This window comes from Pelodiscus sinensis, chromosome 9, assembly GCF_052426305.1.
Source record: "Pelodiscus sinensis isolate ZL-2025 chromosome 9, ASM5242630v1, whole genome shotgun sequence".
Lineage (NCBI taxonomy): Eukaryota > Metazoa > Chordata > Testudines > Trionychidae > Pelodiscus > Pelodiscus sinensis.
Genome location: NC_143060.1, coordinates 39310643 through 39328421, shown reverse-complemented (window position 1 = coordinate 39328421; position 17779 = coordinate 39310643). Strand labels below are relative to the sequence as shown.

Here is a 17779-nt window from a genome sequence, read left to right as displayed (position 1 = left end):
GGACTTCCACACCCATTTGTTGGCCTGGAAGAATAGTGAGGGAGTCTAAGAGAATAATCCATTTGATCATATCACAGGTGGTTTATTTCTCCTAAAAGCCTGTGATAATGGTGTCCTCGGGTATCCCTGAAACCTCCTCTGTAGGTCTTAAGAGTGCAAATCACTAGTAGTATTGCCTGTTATTTGTATTGCTAGAAAATGAAAGCTATGAAATGGCACAACATTTTTAGTACAAACATCATCTGTAGTGACTCCTGCATAAAGGATACAGATAATATACTGTGATGGTTCTTTAGAACATTCAAAGGAAGACTTTTCTGCCGTGAGGTGAGGAACAAATCCTTGGCTTCCCTTTTCTCTCCATTTGGAACAAAAGATGGTCCAATAATGCTGAACACCTGCACAACCAAAGGAGAAAAAAAGCACTGGTTCTTTCAGCATTTTGCTCTCTCCTCCTGAAAGCAGGAAGGCACAGAGAGAGAGAGATGTCAGATGAGCACATGCTGTTCTAAGTAGGCCTATGGTTTGAGAGCTGCTGCTTCCAATTCAGAAACAGATATGGGCCTTGCATTAAAAGAAGATACCAGTCTTGGAAGCCAGCCAAGAGTATCAAAATAACTGTTTTCACCACCATTGAACAATTAAAGTCATGGATTACGACATCAGCAAAATGCCAGTTTTTATTGACACAAGATTTGTTTTGGTTCTGGTTCAGCTGAATCAACATCTGCATAGTTTCATTTTGTGTTTCAACTCAAAAATTTCAAAGTGAAAGTCAAAAGTTGCCATGTTGGCCTGATTTTGAATCCATTCTGTGGCAGAAACCATAAATCAGCCCAGATTCCTGCAAGACTTGATTGATCTTGGGAAGGTTTGTTAATCTGGCTGAATTTCAGGTTTGTCTGAAAAGCTGAGACAAAATGATTTTGCTTGATGACAGTTTTCTGTTTTTAATGAAAGTTATACACATCTCATATAATAAGATGATGGGTGTAGTCATGTGAACGGAATCTGCTTCCACCCCCACGAAACAAGCAAAGAAAAATCTTAGATCTAAAATAAATGGCTGCGTCTAGACTGCATCCCTTTTCCGTAAAAGGGATGCAAATTAGACACATCGCAATTGCAAATGAAGCGGGGATTTAAATTCCCCCGCTTCATTTGCATAAACATGGCTGCCGCTTTTTTCCGGCTTGGAGCTTTGCCGGAAAAAAGCGCCAGTCTAGACACGGATCTTTCAGAAAATAAAGCCTTTTCCAAAAGATCCCTTATTCCTTATTTTACGGGAAAAGGATGCAGTCTAGACACAGCCAAGATGTTTCTGGATTCTTAATAAAACAGCAGTATGCTGAGATAAAACAGTCATGAAAGTGTTATGGTCTCCATTCCTGTCACGTGACTCAGCAGAAAATGTAAGAGAAGCATTTTACCCGGGGCTGAGGTGGGCAAGAAAAAAGCCTTTTGGATCATTAGCCTATGTTAGTCAGGAGACTGAATTATTTTAATCATGAGTTTTGTATGCTTAAATAGTAAGTTGGACTGGACCATGAGATATGATCTTGAAATATACTCAAGTGTGGTCCTGGATCTTTTCTTGACTGGTGGGAGCCACCAGCTCACTAGCAGAAACAGATTCCTAGTATTTTAAGGTATCTCTTTCATTATTTTAAATTGTAAAAAGATTCCTAATTATCATGTACCACACAAATTATTTTTTGATTGTCCTGTGTTAGCTATCTCTCTCCTACTCTGGGTTGCAGAAGTCTTGAGAAATGGCAAGTGTTGAAATACATGGGTATGACACAAATAGTGTTGAAATAAACATTTATTTTAACACTTGTGTGTGATGAGCCATTTATTTTAACACTTTTCACTTCAAGTGTTGAAATAACAGGTTTTTTCGGGGGACGTGTCATCCATTCTGTTTTATGTATATGTGAATATGGAAATGTATCTGTTTATTGAGCATACATATTTTTACATTAGTGCATTAGCAAACAGAGTCCAATTAAGATAGGGTCATTTCTCCCACACTAGTTTTGTATTCTTGATTTTGTAGCAGATCAATCGTTTTTTGTTCTTGGTGGTTTGTTGGTGGTGTTTGTGGAAGTGGTGGTGTTGGGTGTCTACTGAATTTATCAAACAGCTAGGAGAAGTACTAGAAAATGCAGATTAAAATGGTTCACAAATATATGTATCTTTAAAGCCTTGGAACACCACTAGATCCATCATGATGAGGAGTTGTCACAGATGTTTTCGGTAGCATTAATATTTTAACATGAATGGTATGATATTAAAGGTCCCAGTTCAGCAGTCCTGCACTGTTTCACCAAGCTCTTTGGACACCGAATTAAGTCTGATTGTGTGCTTAGGGCTAAAAATATGCTGAAACATTTGATTGAACAAGGTTGAATTTAAACACACACACTTAAATGGTTTTTTAACTGAAGCCCTATTGGACAGACATTGCACAGACATTGTCCAGTGGGGAATTAAAGCCCATATATAATATATCTAATGCCATTTCCCAAGCATTGCTTCCCCAGAACCAATCTGTCAGCTCCTGTGTAACTAGCAAAAATGTGTCCACATTTACGACATGCTTGTGCTTGCTCTCCTCAAGCTAGCACTCCAAACATAGTAGTGTAACCAGAATAGCACAGGCATTGGCAAGTGGTGGCACAGGCTACCAGTGTGAAGTATGTGCCCATAGAATTCAGGCAGATTTGTACACACAGGCTATGTCAAGACTACATCCCTTTTTCATAAAAGGATGTAAATTAGACGTATCGTAATTGCTAGGAAATAAGGCATAAGGCATAAGGGATCTTTCAGAAAAGGCTTTATTTTCCACAAGATCAGTGTCTAGACTGGCACTTTTTTCCATCAAAGCTCTGTGCGGAAAAAAAGCGGCAGCCATTTTTATGCTAATGAAGCAGGGGAGATTTAAATCCCCGCTTCATTAGCAATTGCGATACGTCTAATTTACATCCCTTTTACGAAAAAGGGATGTAGTCTAGACATAGCCAAGGTGGTTAGCCCTGGCTTCTCTACTATTGTTAGCAGTCAAGCTTGGTGGGAGTTAGTGACTCTGTGTCTATGCAAGGTGGAAATTACATCCTCCCCTCCAAGTGTAGATATACTGATATGTTCAGCTCAGTGGCTACCTGCAGATGCAGCTTCAGGCTTCAGAAAGTGTAGTGTTTGTCTACTTTGTGTTCTAGAGAAGTAATCACACTCTTTGATTGAATGAGTAAGACACAGAGCCTGCCTAATTAGAAACCAACTTATCCATTGGGAGACTCTACAAATTGTGTTTCTTTGATGAACAAGGTATTTCTTAGCTGTTTCTTCCCTTAATTCTATTTTGCACATTTCATCTCAGTGATTAATACCATTTTATTTATAGTATTTTAACACCTAATAGCTGCAATCAGGATCAGGGCCTTATTCTAGTAGGTGCCACAAAAGACAGAGAAAAAGAAGGTCACTACCCCACAAGACTTATCTTTTGGGATAATGTTTCTCTTTACCTGAGCCTGACATCTCTAATCAGTTTTATTTTCACTGGGTCACTTAGGTTTCCCAGCTTAGAGGGAACACTGGTGCTGTGGCACCTTAAGGAATGTCTACACTAGGAAATTATTTTGAAATAACTAAATTTAAAATTATAACTCCCAAAAAACTATTTCAAAATAAGCTCATTCCCTGCAGAAAACAGGAGTACAGGCTTTGAAATAATGGGCTTGCTAGTGTGGACACATCACTTATTATTTTGAAATAAGGGCGGTTATTTCAAAACAACTCCTTAGTGAAGACCAGGGCTTAGAGGCTAACAAAAATATATAATATCATGAACTTTCATGTTTAAAACCCACTGCATTACTGTTTTTAAATTACAGGCTACCCCTGTAAAACATGGCTACCCCTCTGAGACTAGTAAATACTGTGACTTTCATGACCGGGTATATTCGGAGCACATGCCGAAGAGCTCATATGAGCATCCCAAAAAATCCTACACCCCTATTGTTCCCTGCTCTCTTTGCAAGTGTGCTGTAAGTGAAAACCTATCAAGTTAGAAACTGATCTTGTCCCCAGGGGAAATAACATTTACAGATAAGAAAAATATTCCTTTTCTCTCTATTCCCCAAATCTAACATTTATTAATTTAAAGAAATCTCCTATGACAACTAAACATTTATTGAATAAGAACTCTGGTGATTTTGTGAACTTTACAACAGAAAGTTCATAAATAATCATCGCTAGTAATTTAGAAAGTGGGGGGGGACTGAAACGATCACTTTTGGTCTTTCTTTTTTGTCATAATTGATGCCTCCATTTCCTGCATTTTCCCGTCTTGTTTTGAGGGAGAAAATGGGGTGAAATAATTATTGGTATTCACAGACATGCACAGAATGGACTCAAAGACACTAAAATTCTGAAGGACAGGCTTTTGACACATGGCAAAGGAAAAGACAAATAATTAAAACAGAAAATGTTGACTCTCCTCCATTTCCATCTCCTCTGGAGGACATAACTGACTGAGAACATCATTAGCTGAGAAAAAAAAACCTGCAGTGACCCAGACACTGTCCTAAATTTGGCAGCATGCCACATTGAAATCTATGGCAATTTTGCCATTAACTTCATAGAGCTGGGATTTCACCATTGAAATATGATATAATTTAAACCAAAACCAGTCACAGTTGGTGACCAGTTATCTAAGATACTGTAAACACCAATCTGGCATGTATTCCTTTAAAGATTATTTTTGGAAAATGAACATGTAATTATAAGATTTAAATGGAAATATTCTGGGGTCCATCTTTGGTTTGGAAAATCCAGGTTTGCTAAAATTCCATATTGGTTAAACTGTAAAACCAAAAACTATTGTATTTTGTTAACAAAATATGGAAACAATAAATAATTTATAAGTCAATGTGGCAAAACAGCTCTTATTATATAAATTAGTCATGGGCGAGATTGATTCCGAAAGGTACACTGATAGAAGAGTTATCCAGGTTCCTTGATAAATCAGATTCTGAATTAAACACCTAAACTATAAGCCAAATCCGTCTTGAACATGACATTTTGGTGCATCATATGTTTACTAGTATTCCAAGAATTATGTGGTACTAATAGCTTTCATTCTGGGGTTTTATACTAGCTGTATATCATATTTTTCTCCAGACATATCTGCTCACTGAATTTTCTTCTGCATATAAATGCATTCACTGGCCATTTTGAAGGACGTGCTTGCTGCACTATTTCATTAAACTGCTGCATTATCGGGTAATTGTTTAAACATAATGCCATAGCACTATCAAAAGGAAAGGTGAACTAATGGCATTTGCAAATGTCAGGGATTATTTTAACACTTTTATTATAGTTTATAAAAAGTAGGTTCAGGGCATTTCATGGCAATTATTTCCACAGAAATTGGTTATTTAAATAAATTGCTAATTATCTGGATATGACAGTATTGAAAACCCTGCTAATGAGTTATTTAATAAGTGTAGTTTATGGTGGCCACCTACAGGAGGGAGAGAGAAAGAACATATAGAATAATTATGACAAATAATGAATTAGTTACAAATGTCTTGTACATTAGTCTGAGTTACTAAAAATGGATTATCTATAGAAAGTTTCTTTCAAACATCAGTATTATACAATACAAGCATGTGTAGAGTGTTCCTTTTAAATCGGATTAATTTCCTTTATTTGCTTTTGTCTAATCTTCAAACTTTCTCATTCTGTTACTATTTACAGAAACTGATTATTTACAGTAACTGAATGGTGAACTTTCCCAGATCTATTCCCATTCTACCTTTTCCCCCGAACTCTGATATTTGCTTTCTCTCTCTCTTTCTGATTTTTCCTTCCCTGATTTTATTAACTTAGCTTCTGGGAAGAGAGCAGCTTCATCTACCTTGCTAGAATATATATGTATATAATCTGCGAGAGGGAAGTGATGGGTAGATTTTTGTTTTTCTTTTCATAGCATCAAAAATATTTTCTTCATTAAAAATAATTTGAATGCTCAGTATTTCTTTTTTCTGTGTAAAGTTTAGTCTACTGTATTGCAAACCTGAATTTCCATTTGTAAAGAAGATCCACAGTAATTACTATAACATAAATAAATTAAAATTACATTTCGTGTTGCCATGCAAAGAAACTTAGTGAGAATTATGATCGAATTTCAGTGCTAACCAGCTACTGTTTGGTAGTTATTAGGAGACTTCTTATTTATCTGTTCCTTTAGTTGCTGTATATAACTTAATTTAAAGGCCAAATATACAATTTCAAGAATCAAACTATATGGTAGAAAAAATAAATATGTGGAAAAATACAAATAATGATATAATAATTATATTTAGCTTTGCTATTATCATCACAGGAGTGACACTGGAATTCCCACACTGGCCAGTTAAATGGGGAGGGGTGGGGGAAGAGGGCTTGATTTTTATTTACCCTCAGATGCCTTTACAGCCACTCTGGCAGTATAAAGTGCTCTTAAAGTGGATGTGCTTTGAGGCCTTTTTATGCTGCCAGTGTAGAGAATAGTGCCTTACTGTAAATGTGTATCAAGCCTAATATCCTAATACTTATGAGATACCTGGATTTGTTTTCACATGGGTAGGTACAGTAAAACTCCAATAGTCTGTGTATATCTACACAGCAAAGTTATTTTGAAATAACAGCCCTTATTTCAAAATAACTTTCCTAGCATCTACACAGCCAGACCGCTATTTCAAAATAAAATTGAAAAAGCGGAGCGCTTATTTTAAATTTGGTAAACCTCATTCTACGATGAATAACACAAAATTTGATATAGCTATTTCGAAATAAGTGCGTTGTAGACACTTATTTTGAAATAGGGGGCCCCCAGCCTTCCCAGGATGCCCTGGCGGCCACTCCAGCCTCAACCAAGAACACTTCTCTCCCTCCACCTTCCCCAGAGCCCTTAATGGGGTAGACTCTGTCCACAGTGCCTGTGCCAGCTCCAAGCCTGCCAGCCCAGAGCCAGCAGTCACTGCCTCTGACCCAGTGGCCCCAAAACATGAGCCAGCAAGCCACTGGCAGCCAGCCCTCCACCGCTCCCCAGGAACAGTCTGCCAGCTCCCAGGAGCCTGCCAGGGCCTGGAGAAGATGGGTGCCTTCCTGGTCCAGGGTGGAGATCATGGACCTTATTCAGGTTTGGGGGGATGCCCCCAACGTCCATGATCTCCGCACTAGACGGAGGAATGTGGCCATCTATGGCAGGATAGCTGCCAGCCTGGCCACCAAAGGCCACATGCGAACCCAGGAGCAGGATTGCATGACAATCAAGTTGGTCCGGAAAGACCCCCAGTCCTGAGCCCTGAGCTTCTCCTCCCCCTTCTTCCCCTTGCTTCCCCCTTCCAGCTCCCTCCTCCCAGGTTTTCCCCCTCCCCTCTCCTACTCTCTCTTCTCCCCTCTCCCACCTCCTTTCCTTAGTCTCACCAGAGTTTCATTCCCTCCCCCCCCCCCAGTTTTGTTAAATAAAGAGAGTTTGTGTACATGAAAATACATGTATTTTATTTGACATCAGGAAGGGGGCTTGAGGCGGGTAAATGGAAGGACGTGAGAGAGGAATGAGGCACAAGCCCCCAGTGGGGCAGACCAGGAAGGCTCTTAGTGCTCCTTAGAGTGGAAGCTCTCCCGTAGGGCCTCCTGGATACTGACAGCCCCCCAATGGACCTCCCAGATGGCAGCCTGCAGAAAGTGCAGCCAGGCTCGCAGCAACGTGTCCAAGAGAAGCACCAGAGAGCCCGGGGCAGCTCTGGCTCCATGTTGCAGAATGATGTGGTGTCCCAAGTGAGGGCAATCAGAGCACACAGAGACAAAATGTTTTGCTGTCCCTCATCGAGGTAGACAAGCAAGCAGGGAAACCTGAGAACTGGCTATCCGGGGGAGGGAGGGGTCCCTTTAAGCACAGACCTCAGATAGCCTCAGGCAGCAGCCCCACACAGTAAGTTCTAACCTGGTCCCCTGCTGGAACTGGTTCAGGCCAGCCTTCAATGCGATTCAAAGTTCACTCAGTGTGGATGTGCTATTTCGAAATGCATTTTGTGTGTAGACGTGTTATTTCGAAATAAGCTATTTCAAAATAACTATTTTGAAATAAGATATTTTGAAATAACACTGTAGTGTAGACATACCCTTAGAGACTAACAATGACATAGTAGAATTATAAATAAAAACAATATATCAAATCATTTTGTCATGTACTAAACTTTAAGCATGTAAATAATCTCATTGAAGTCCCGAGTGCTGATATACATTGCTGGATTGGGACCATAGCATTGTTGTTGGTTTTTTAAAATTCCATTTGATTTACCAGACATTTTCCACTCTATGAAACCTTAGTGATTCGTTTTTGTTAACATTTCCCCTTGGCTTTCAGTAAGTTTAGCCATTTTCTTCATGATCCTGCCCAAAAGCCTGTTGAAAGGCTGGGTTATATCTGCTTCCCTCCAGTCTTCCTTTATTTCTTCCTCATCAAGAGGCATTTATACATTTCTGTAATAGGAAGTATAATTTTAACTCCCTTGGCATTCATGTAAAAATAAATTAAACTCTGGGCCAAAATCACTGCACATTTGTCTTGTTTTATCAAATATTTATTAAAGTCACTCTTTATTTATTTATTCCATATTTTTCTGTGTTTCAGTATTTCAAAATATGTCTTTTTGCCACCTGTCAGTCAATTGTGGTGCACTGGGTTCTAGATTAATATTGTTCCTTTCCAATTGTACCTAAACATTTACCATTAGATTTACTAATTACCAAATGTCAATAACAACTTGCACAGTGGATATAAAGACAACTGGAAACTTGTTGAAAATGAGTGTCTGAGCTCCAGAAAAATAATCTATTCATTATACTAGCGCCATCAAAACCCCACCCTATCCAATGAGATCCAAACATCTTGTAATGGAGTCATTATTTTCTCTGCTGTGCTGCTGCAGTCACACCACTGATTAGTTGAAATGAAGGAAGTCCTTTCTGATTACTTTTATTGTGGAACTACCTTAGCAAGCAGTCACTGGTTCCTTCCTCATCCCCTCTGTTTAAGGAGACTCTTATTTAAATAAGCAGAACATTAAAACAGATACAAAATATATTTTTTCACATAAAGTGGAATTCTGTGGAACTAGTTGCCACAAGATATCAATTATGTCAAAGTTTTGACACAATTAAGAAAATGATTGGCTATTTATATGGAAAATGCGAACATCCATATTCACATCAATATTTTTTAAAATAGAAGAGGAATAAGCCTTTATTCCTCAAGACATACACCAGCCTTTAACTGTTGTGGTTTAAGAACAAAATTCTTCATAATAAGCCTACTTCTGAATTATTTGTACCTTTCTCTGAAGCATCTGTTTCTGGATACTGGCGCAAACTGCACTTTGCACTAGATGGACCAATGTTTAAAACTGGATTTCCTTTGCAGTCTTGCTCATAAAAAATGAGTTGTTGATGCATTTTGTGTGCTTATTTACTGAGCTCTGAATGGTCTTGTTTGTGTAATGTGTATTTTTGGGCCACACAGATAACTTAATAAATAAAAGCTTGAAAAAATGTCTTGCATGATACCCTTATTCTGAGCTGAGTCATCTGTAAGACTTGACCATCATCTCTGCTATGGTGCTATATAATGTCTAAGAATAAGTACTCATTGTATCATTTATCATCTTTCTGTTCTTTACAATCTTATTATGAGTGATCTGGTTAAAGTGACTGCAAATATTAGAGCATCACTGCCCACTAGAATGTTTTGTGTCGTCTGTCTCCTCTTTTGTGATTCTGTTTTGCTGTTATCTTTACTTGGGTTCTATAATGAATTTTCATTAGTTTCCAGCTTTTGTGAATCATCACTCAATTGCCCAAAAGCACACCAGGACTGGTGGCAGAAAACTCTTACATTAGGCTAAGTTGTCCCTTCATATTTCTGAAAGTGTTCATGGTGAAGATATTATTTCTCTCTGTAGTCTCTCTAAAGTTGTTGCTGGAGCAAAGCATAACTTCAGTGCAAAATGGTACCTATTCAAAGAACACATCAATAATCCAGATATTCAAGAACATCCAGCATGCCTTGAAGATACACATTAACAAGATAGACTCACCAGGCACTGTGAAAGCTGCTTCTCACCCAGGTGTCGATGGGATGGAAAAAACAGAGTTCAGTTGTTGGCAGGGGGAGAAAATGTCAGGTTGGTAAATAATGAGATGGGATCAGTGCTGAAGCAGCTAAAGATGGCATAAGCCAAGAAGATAATTCATGTGCTGAATCAGGAGCAGATGTCAGTAGAGACAACTTATCTAGGCATTTGGATGCTGATTCTGTAACATGTACTGACGGGACAGACTTGTCAGACAGCCTGTTTTTGAAGTCCGGTGTTGCCTGTATCAGTGGTTTGTTAGGAGGAGGTGACATTTTGCTGGAGGCAACCTGAGCTGAAGAAAGAAGGGTTTTGAAATGGTTAAAGTAAACCAAATTTTCAGATTTCTGTTGGAAAAATGACATTGGCAAACAGTGTCCTTTTTAAAATGAAAAATTCTACTGGAAAACCACAGCTTCCTGGTTTAAAGCAAACTGACAGGTCCTACATCTTGATGTGCAGAGTTGTACTGCTCATTCACTCTGTCTGTGGTACCAAGTGTGCTGTGATAGCAATGAACAGACATCAACTTACTACAGGTAGCATCCACTCTAACAAAGGTGACCACTGTTTAAAAAAATATAAAGTGTAAAGCATGAAAAAGGGTGGACAACTCTCTAGACAGCAGCCTGCTAGCTTAACCTTAGATCCTCTATGAAGATCCCTACCAGGACAACTATGCATAGCTGAAGTATCCATGTGTTATTATTTTCACTTTCAGATGGGAATTGAGAGTGTGTGTGTACTGCATTCAACGTTGTGGGAATTACTCTTCTGTTAGGGTATGTCTACACTAGCCCCCCATTTCGATCTAGGGAGGCTAATGAGGGCGACCAAAATTGCAAATGAAGTGCAGGATTTAAATATCCTGTGCTTCATTAGCATGTTCCCAGCTGGTCGCCATTTTAGAAATTGATTAGCCCGAAGTAACTGCCCGCGTCTAAACGTGGCAGTGAAACAGGATTCTGAATTAAGGCCCTAAATCGAATTAGCTGTTATTCCTCCTGGAATGAGGTTTCCTGGAGTTTGACCCAGGGAGACCTCAGGGCTGACTAGGGAATGAAGCACTCTGGACAGCTTTCAGTGGGAGCTGGGCATTGTACCTGATCAGGGCCAGATCCTGCAGCTAAAGGCTAGCCAAAAAGCCAAAGACAACGCTGCAGAACCCTGGACAAGGGGGACTCAGCCACAAGCCCCTAGAAAAGGGCTGATGGAACAGCATCCTGGGGAAGTGGCCCAAGAATGTGACAGCAACTGAATACATTGAAACTCAGCAGGTAACTGCTTCTTAGAGGGTCCCTGGGCCAGGACACAGAAGGGTCCCTCCCAACCCTCCTGCAAACCACAGGGGGGGTAAAAGAAGAGGCCTAATCTCTGGCAACTGACTGGACATTGCCTCGCATGCAGACGGGAGTAAACACTGTAAGACCCTCCTCAGCCACCAAGGGGCGCACGCATGAAGGGCAGAATCTGTTACACAAGCCAATATCTATAAAATTATAAATGTGTGACATCATGTCTGCACAAGGTATTCAGGCTTTTCAAATTGTCTACCTCAATATAAAAAACACCTTTTCTCTCTAATTTAGACAGATCCCTAGTCAATTTCCCTGTTAATGAAATACTCTTCTGTATGCATCTTGCCAGTGCCATGTGCAATCCCTGCTCTACTGCAAGACACTGCTGTAACTCACTGTGTTTTTGTTCTAAATTCACCAGATACTTTAGTATAAAAAGTTTTTAGTGGTTTAAATACCAAATAGTCTAAAAATATAGCAGAATATATGCCAGCAACACATATAATTTAGTGTGTAATACAAGCTGTATTCTCATGTGTTTGTTAATACTCATGTAAACTTCAATATACTTTAAATGGAATGGAGTAAAATGTCTAAACAGTGCACTAGGGTTTTATCATGATTCCCATAAATGCTTTAAGAGATTGAGTGGCCAAATCCTCATATACTACTTCAAAAATGAAAACCACAGTCCTGCAACCATTCATGCATATGAGTAACTTTGAATAGTACCATGCAATTTTAGAGAATAATCTGATCAAAGCTGGGCTTCTTAAAGAGGTACCAACATTCTTGAATGTGTCCACAGAGGATATATATTAAATAATATCCAAATGTCAAAGTGCATTGGGAATGGTAGTTTTAAACCAAACGTTTGATTCAGATTATGTAAAACAAATTCAATACCAGTGTTCATAGTAGCGGCCTGATACCTAATGTGAAAATGTAGAGCTGTATGTCTATAATTTACTGTATGGAATTGTTTTCTGTTTCTAAATATATTGTTCCTTGTTCTTTTAAAACAGATGCTTAAATGTTTAAGCCAATTTTTATGTTTTATCCAGATAAATATGCAAGTGTTTCTGTACAATTTTAGGGTTATTACACCCACGTTCCTAACACTTTTACATGTAATAATACTATTTGAAACCTTATACATATTGATTTACAAATTAATATATATTTTAGATATTAGAATTAGATATTAGTTCTAGATATTAGTGGTTTGTCTAGTACAATACTGCCATCCCATGATGGGCATGCATGCACACATCATATCTAAGTGCAGAATATTCCAACTTGCTAACACTATATTTTCATTTTCCTTAGGAAGTGCTATTAGGCCCATAGCCCTGCGAGCAGTATCTGCTATAGCTCATGCTCTTCCAGGATTTCCCATTTTAGCAACAGGAGGAATTGATTCAGCTGAGAGTGGGCTGCAATTTCTTCACAGTGGTGCTTCAGTTCTACAGGTATTTGGTTTTTTCCTTTAAAAGTTATAATAAACAATTTATCACAGAACTGTAATTTATCTTAAAACTAAAGATTTCACCTTTTTCGTAGGAAAAAGGACAAATTAACATAATTGATCCATTGAGACAAATGTTCATATTGTGAGCTTCATATTCATTCCTAGGAGCCATTCACTTAAGATATTTAGTGATGGAGTGGATGCCCTATAATCTATTGTGCTGACCTGAGAAAAGGCTAGCTTCCTAAGAGTGAAGTAGTACTTTTTCCTCTAATCTAGAAAGTTTCCAAATTAAATCACTTTCCCTTGTTAATTAAATGAAGTTGATCAGTACAAGGTCTTTGGAAGAGGAAGTTTTCAGTCCATGGGTAAGGAATAGTTAGCCAAGAAAGTTAGGTTACATTGACTGATGTTTTCCTAAGCTCTGGTCACACTTTAGTATGAACTGCAGATTTTTCATGAATAGGACGTGTTGTTAGTATAGGTTCTAGAAGGTCCATCAGTACTTCTGTCTTTTGCCTGCCCTATGCAGTTGTCTGAGAATCTTTGATATATAAAGGAGGAGGACAGTTGCTGTGGGTGGTAGATAGTCATAGTGTCATCAACTTTCACCAGGTCATCAACCCCATGGTGCTAGTGTCATTTGTCTTTGGAAGCTCGCAGGATCTATAAGTAATCAGGGAAGGGAGACATCTAGGTGAAGGCAGGGACTTGTGTTTGGAGGCAATGGTAGTTAGTCAACAACATGATGAAGGTGCCTTCATTTCCAATACCCTCTTTGACACTGAAAACTGGATTCCTTGTATGGCAAGCCTTACTGGTTAGCTGCGGTGATGGCAAAGGCTAGTCATAAGTTTGCTGTGGTGAAGTGAAAATCCTGGGCTGGCACCTTTACTGGCAGGATTATTTACATGAGCTCTGAAGAGTCACACAGTGCTAAGAATTTTGGGGATCTCTAACATCAGGTCTGACACTATGGTGAATCTCTCAGCAGTTGGCAAATTGCATACACCTGGGTTTCCAAGCTACCATTTGTTTGTTAGCTCCAGAAGCAAAGTACAGTGAATTGTTCTGGATTTGTGTGTGAGGTGGGAGATAGTGGTGTACCTATAAATCTTCGGGGGAAAGGGGAAGTAGCAGTAGGAAATGTGCAGCTCTGGCAGCCAGTCTTGAATTTTCAGTATTAGCATCAAACAAACAGAAGAGTGTGCAAGGTTATCCCATAATTTGTTTTGTCTACTTGCTTTACTAATTGCACTTATTCATTGTTAAAACTTCTATTTGCTTATTTCAAACTCTCCTTTTCTGACAAAAGGATCAAGGAGCTACCTTGTCTGTGTAACCGTGTCAGTACAGTACTTCAGTACTGTGTCTCTCTTGCAACACCTCTCCTGCAATCGTATGATGCTACTTGTAGCACAATATTTGTCTACAACAAAAGTATGATCAACAAGGGAGTGTTTTCAGAACTATGCATTCATTTCATTTATGGCTTCTAATTAAAACTGAACCTAGACTTAAAGTGTAAATAACATTCTACAGTTTTTTCACTGAACCTCTGAGGATTTTTGTTGAAAATGTTATACAACTATAACTAACTATATATAGTAGAATGAATGATGTTTCTGTTGCACTTAAATCTCTGAAGGACTTTGATTCAGGTTGGGTGAAAGTTCATTACATTAGACTTATGCACTTTTCCTTGATGCAGATTGTGTAGGCATGTGTGGATGGGCAACGGAGGGGATTTCTTGTGTGTAGACGTGCCCCAGAAGACAATGGAGAATTCTAACTTGTAAATACTGAGAGAGCAGAATGGGTATTGCTTCTGGAGTGGCTAATTAAAGAATAACTTGCTGAACCTAGAAAACCCAGAATAATTTTTGAATGCTAATTAAATATAGGCTGATTAAAGTGATTCATGTTCAGTGTGGAGCTGTGCGCCATAGAACACTTGGCTGGACACCTCCTTTAGAGAACACTGCAAGGCTCATCTTTTTCTAGCATCATTTTCACAAAAGAGACAATGACAAGCCCTGTTTTTTCCTCTTAGGGTTTCTTTATACCAGAAACTTCCCTTAGTTTAACTTTGATTTAGAAAAACAATTGCAAAACTCTTTGGACACTTATTTTGGCATAAGCGGCTTATTTCAACATAGCTGAAGTCAGTGAGGAATAGACTTAAAATAAATGGATATAACCTGCTCTTAAACCAAAATGATATTGACCTTAGATAAAAAATCAAACCTTCAACAACGGGTGGTGCCTTCAACAAATCTCTGCAATGTCCTCTTCTGTTAGTCTGCAAACTTTCACAGATCAACAACCTCCCCACTTAGGCTACGTCTAGACTGCAAGCCTCTTTCGAAAGAGGCTTTTTCAAAAGATACTTTCGAAAAAGCCTCTTTCAAAAAAGAGCATCTAGGCTGCAAGCAGTACTTTCGAAAAAGCAAGCCGCTTTTTCAAAAGAGAGCACCCAGGCAGTCTGGATGTTCTCTTTCAAAAAAGCCCTGTTTGCATTCAAGAACGTCTTTTTTCGAAAGAGCACTTTCGAAAAAAGGCGTTCTTCCTTGTGAAATGAGGAGTACCGCCGTTGAAAGAAAAGCCGCGTTCTTTCGATTTAATTTCAAAAGAACGCAGTTGTAGTCTAGATGCAGGTGAAGTTTTTTTGAAAAAAGGCTACTTTTTTCGAAAAAACCCTGCAGTCTAGACACAGCCTTAGGGAATTATTTCAAAATAACTAAATTCAACCTAATAACCCCTGATTTTACAAAATCGAAATAGCATGTCTCCACCATGAGGAAGCCTCAAAATTAGTCTGTGACAACCTTCGTTAGTGTGGACATGCTACCTCAACTTAGAGCCCCAGGAATCACTGGGGAGTAATTAGTTTCAGTTACTCTGGGGAGTAGTTATTTCAAAATAGCAGCACCGGAGCATCCGTACTTACACTATTTTGAACTAACTATTTCGAAATTAGCATTATTCCCCAAGGAAAGAACAAATACAGATTTTGAAATAAAGCAACCTATTTCAAAATAATGGGGTTGGTAGTGTGGACACTCCATGTTTAAATTCGACCTAAGGCGGTTATTTTGAAATGACTCCCTAGTGTAGACCAGGGTTTAGGTACCTACAATCTCCCTCCTTATTCCTAAGGCAAAGTCACAAGCTCCAGTACTCAGAGTCCCATACATCTGTGGTGTCTCTGGTTTGTCCTTCTCAGGTGATTCCTCCCTACCCCAGTGCTCCTCCTGGCTCCCATTTTTAGGGTGTCCCCAATAGATGACACTGTCCCTCCCAGGCTTCAGTCAGGATTTGGGCTGCTTCACTGGGTGAGGCCTGCTTGCTGTCCTCCTTTATCTGGAGCTAAAGCTCCATATCCCCTTCTACTTGACCACTCTCTACACATTTGGAATAATCAGCATTTTCTCCTCTTCAGGGAAAGGTTTCAAAGGGCCATGCTCTCTAAAGCCCAAAGGGATTACACATTACTATTTGGGAATGAAAAGATAAACGGGTAGGTCTTCCAGTCTGTGAAGTTTCAGGAATGGTTGGAAAGAGCATTTATTTTTTATCTTTTCAATCATATTTTGGATGCATTTAAAAGCTTCCACACCTGTTCTGTTAGTACTGTGCTTGGTCGTAGCGTATCTCCCTCTACCTATTACTTTTCAACATAAACATGACATACATATATTATGCAATCCTAAATTTCTTACATAACTACTCATTTTTTACTGTATCATTTTGAAATTTGGTCTCCTACAGTAAGTTTGCTGGAGAGCACAGTGTTATTGAAGTAACTTTTTTCCTTTTAAGTGAGCTTTTTCCTAAAGCTTTGATTCTATAAAAATAAGGTTTTCCTTCTGTTTTTGTGTGTCACTTGTATCACATGTGCCTTACCATGTCATGTTGATGGTTTAGTAGATTGTTAGAAATGCCTTTGAGGAATAGAGATGCATTTTCAGAAGTCATTACACTGTAGGAAACTAAAAATTGAGACAATTATAGAAAATTCCAGTGGAAAATATATTGTGGAAAAAGCAATAAAAGCACAAAAATACTGAAGTAAAACTCACTTCACAGTAGCCTGTATGATTCAATTGTAGATCAATATTATGTAGTTAATGCTTTAGCAGTAGAGCATTAATTTGCAATTACCGCAGGCGATTTGATCCTCTGTGTTTCGTCCATTGACATAAATGACCTTTTGTTGAAAGAGATTCTGCAGTCATTATTTCTAGTGGATGTAACAAAAAATGGATAGAACAAAGAGGTTACTTTCTGCAGTATGCGTTTTTCATGGTAGAGGCTCCTGAATTTATACCCCGGCATGGCATAATTTTAGTAAATCTTTACTATTTAGTTGTTAATTTGAAAAAAATAATGGGTCTTTTCAAACACATTTTTAGACTGTTATGAAATGTATAGGCTATGGTCATGCCTGTTTTCTTCACCTTCAGCCTGTATTTCTGAAATCCAGGGATGTTTCTGTAGGCCACTTGCAATGCTACTGCTTTTATTGACGCCCTCCAAAGATCTAGATTGTGGCTTGGCCACAAATCCCTGGCTAAAAGGCACCGCATAACTGTTCTGCTCCAGAAATGGACCAAAATCATGATGCTATCCCTGGCTCCTCAGTAAAATGTGCCACCCCTTTACCTGACTTATTGCTTTACTTTCTCTGCCAGCTCAGATGCACTCACTAACACATAGGTGGGACTTATTCAAGGGTCTACCCACCTTCCTACCTCTCTTATCAACCTCCCCAAGAGTTTATCCCCTCCCCAAGTTTATCCTCTCCCCAAGAAACCTCT

At 38.8% G+C, this 17779-nt stretch overlaps 1 protein-coding gene across 5 annotated transcripts in view; it reads left to right on the top strand.

The window, feature by feature from the left end:
• DPYD (dihydropyrimidine dehydrogenase) overlaps positions 1 to 17779 on the top strand; it is a 675852-nt gene that overhangs the window by 565972 nt on the left and 92101 nt on the right. For 4 of the 5 annotated variants that reach the window (XM_075936588.2, XM_075936587.2, XM_075936589.2 and 1 more), the window contains one exon: positions 12818 to 12960. The exons of the other annotated variant lie outside the window; for it this stretch is intronic. In XM_075936588.2, coding sequence (XP_075792703.1) covers positions 12818 to 12960 — 143 coding nt within the window. The remainder of the gene's footprint in view (positions 1 to 12817; positions 12961 to 17779) is intronic. 5 annotated transcript variants of the gene reach the window in all.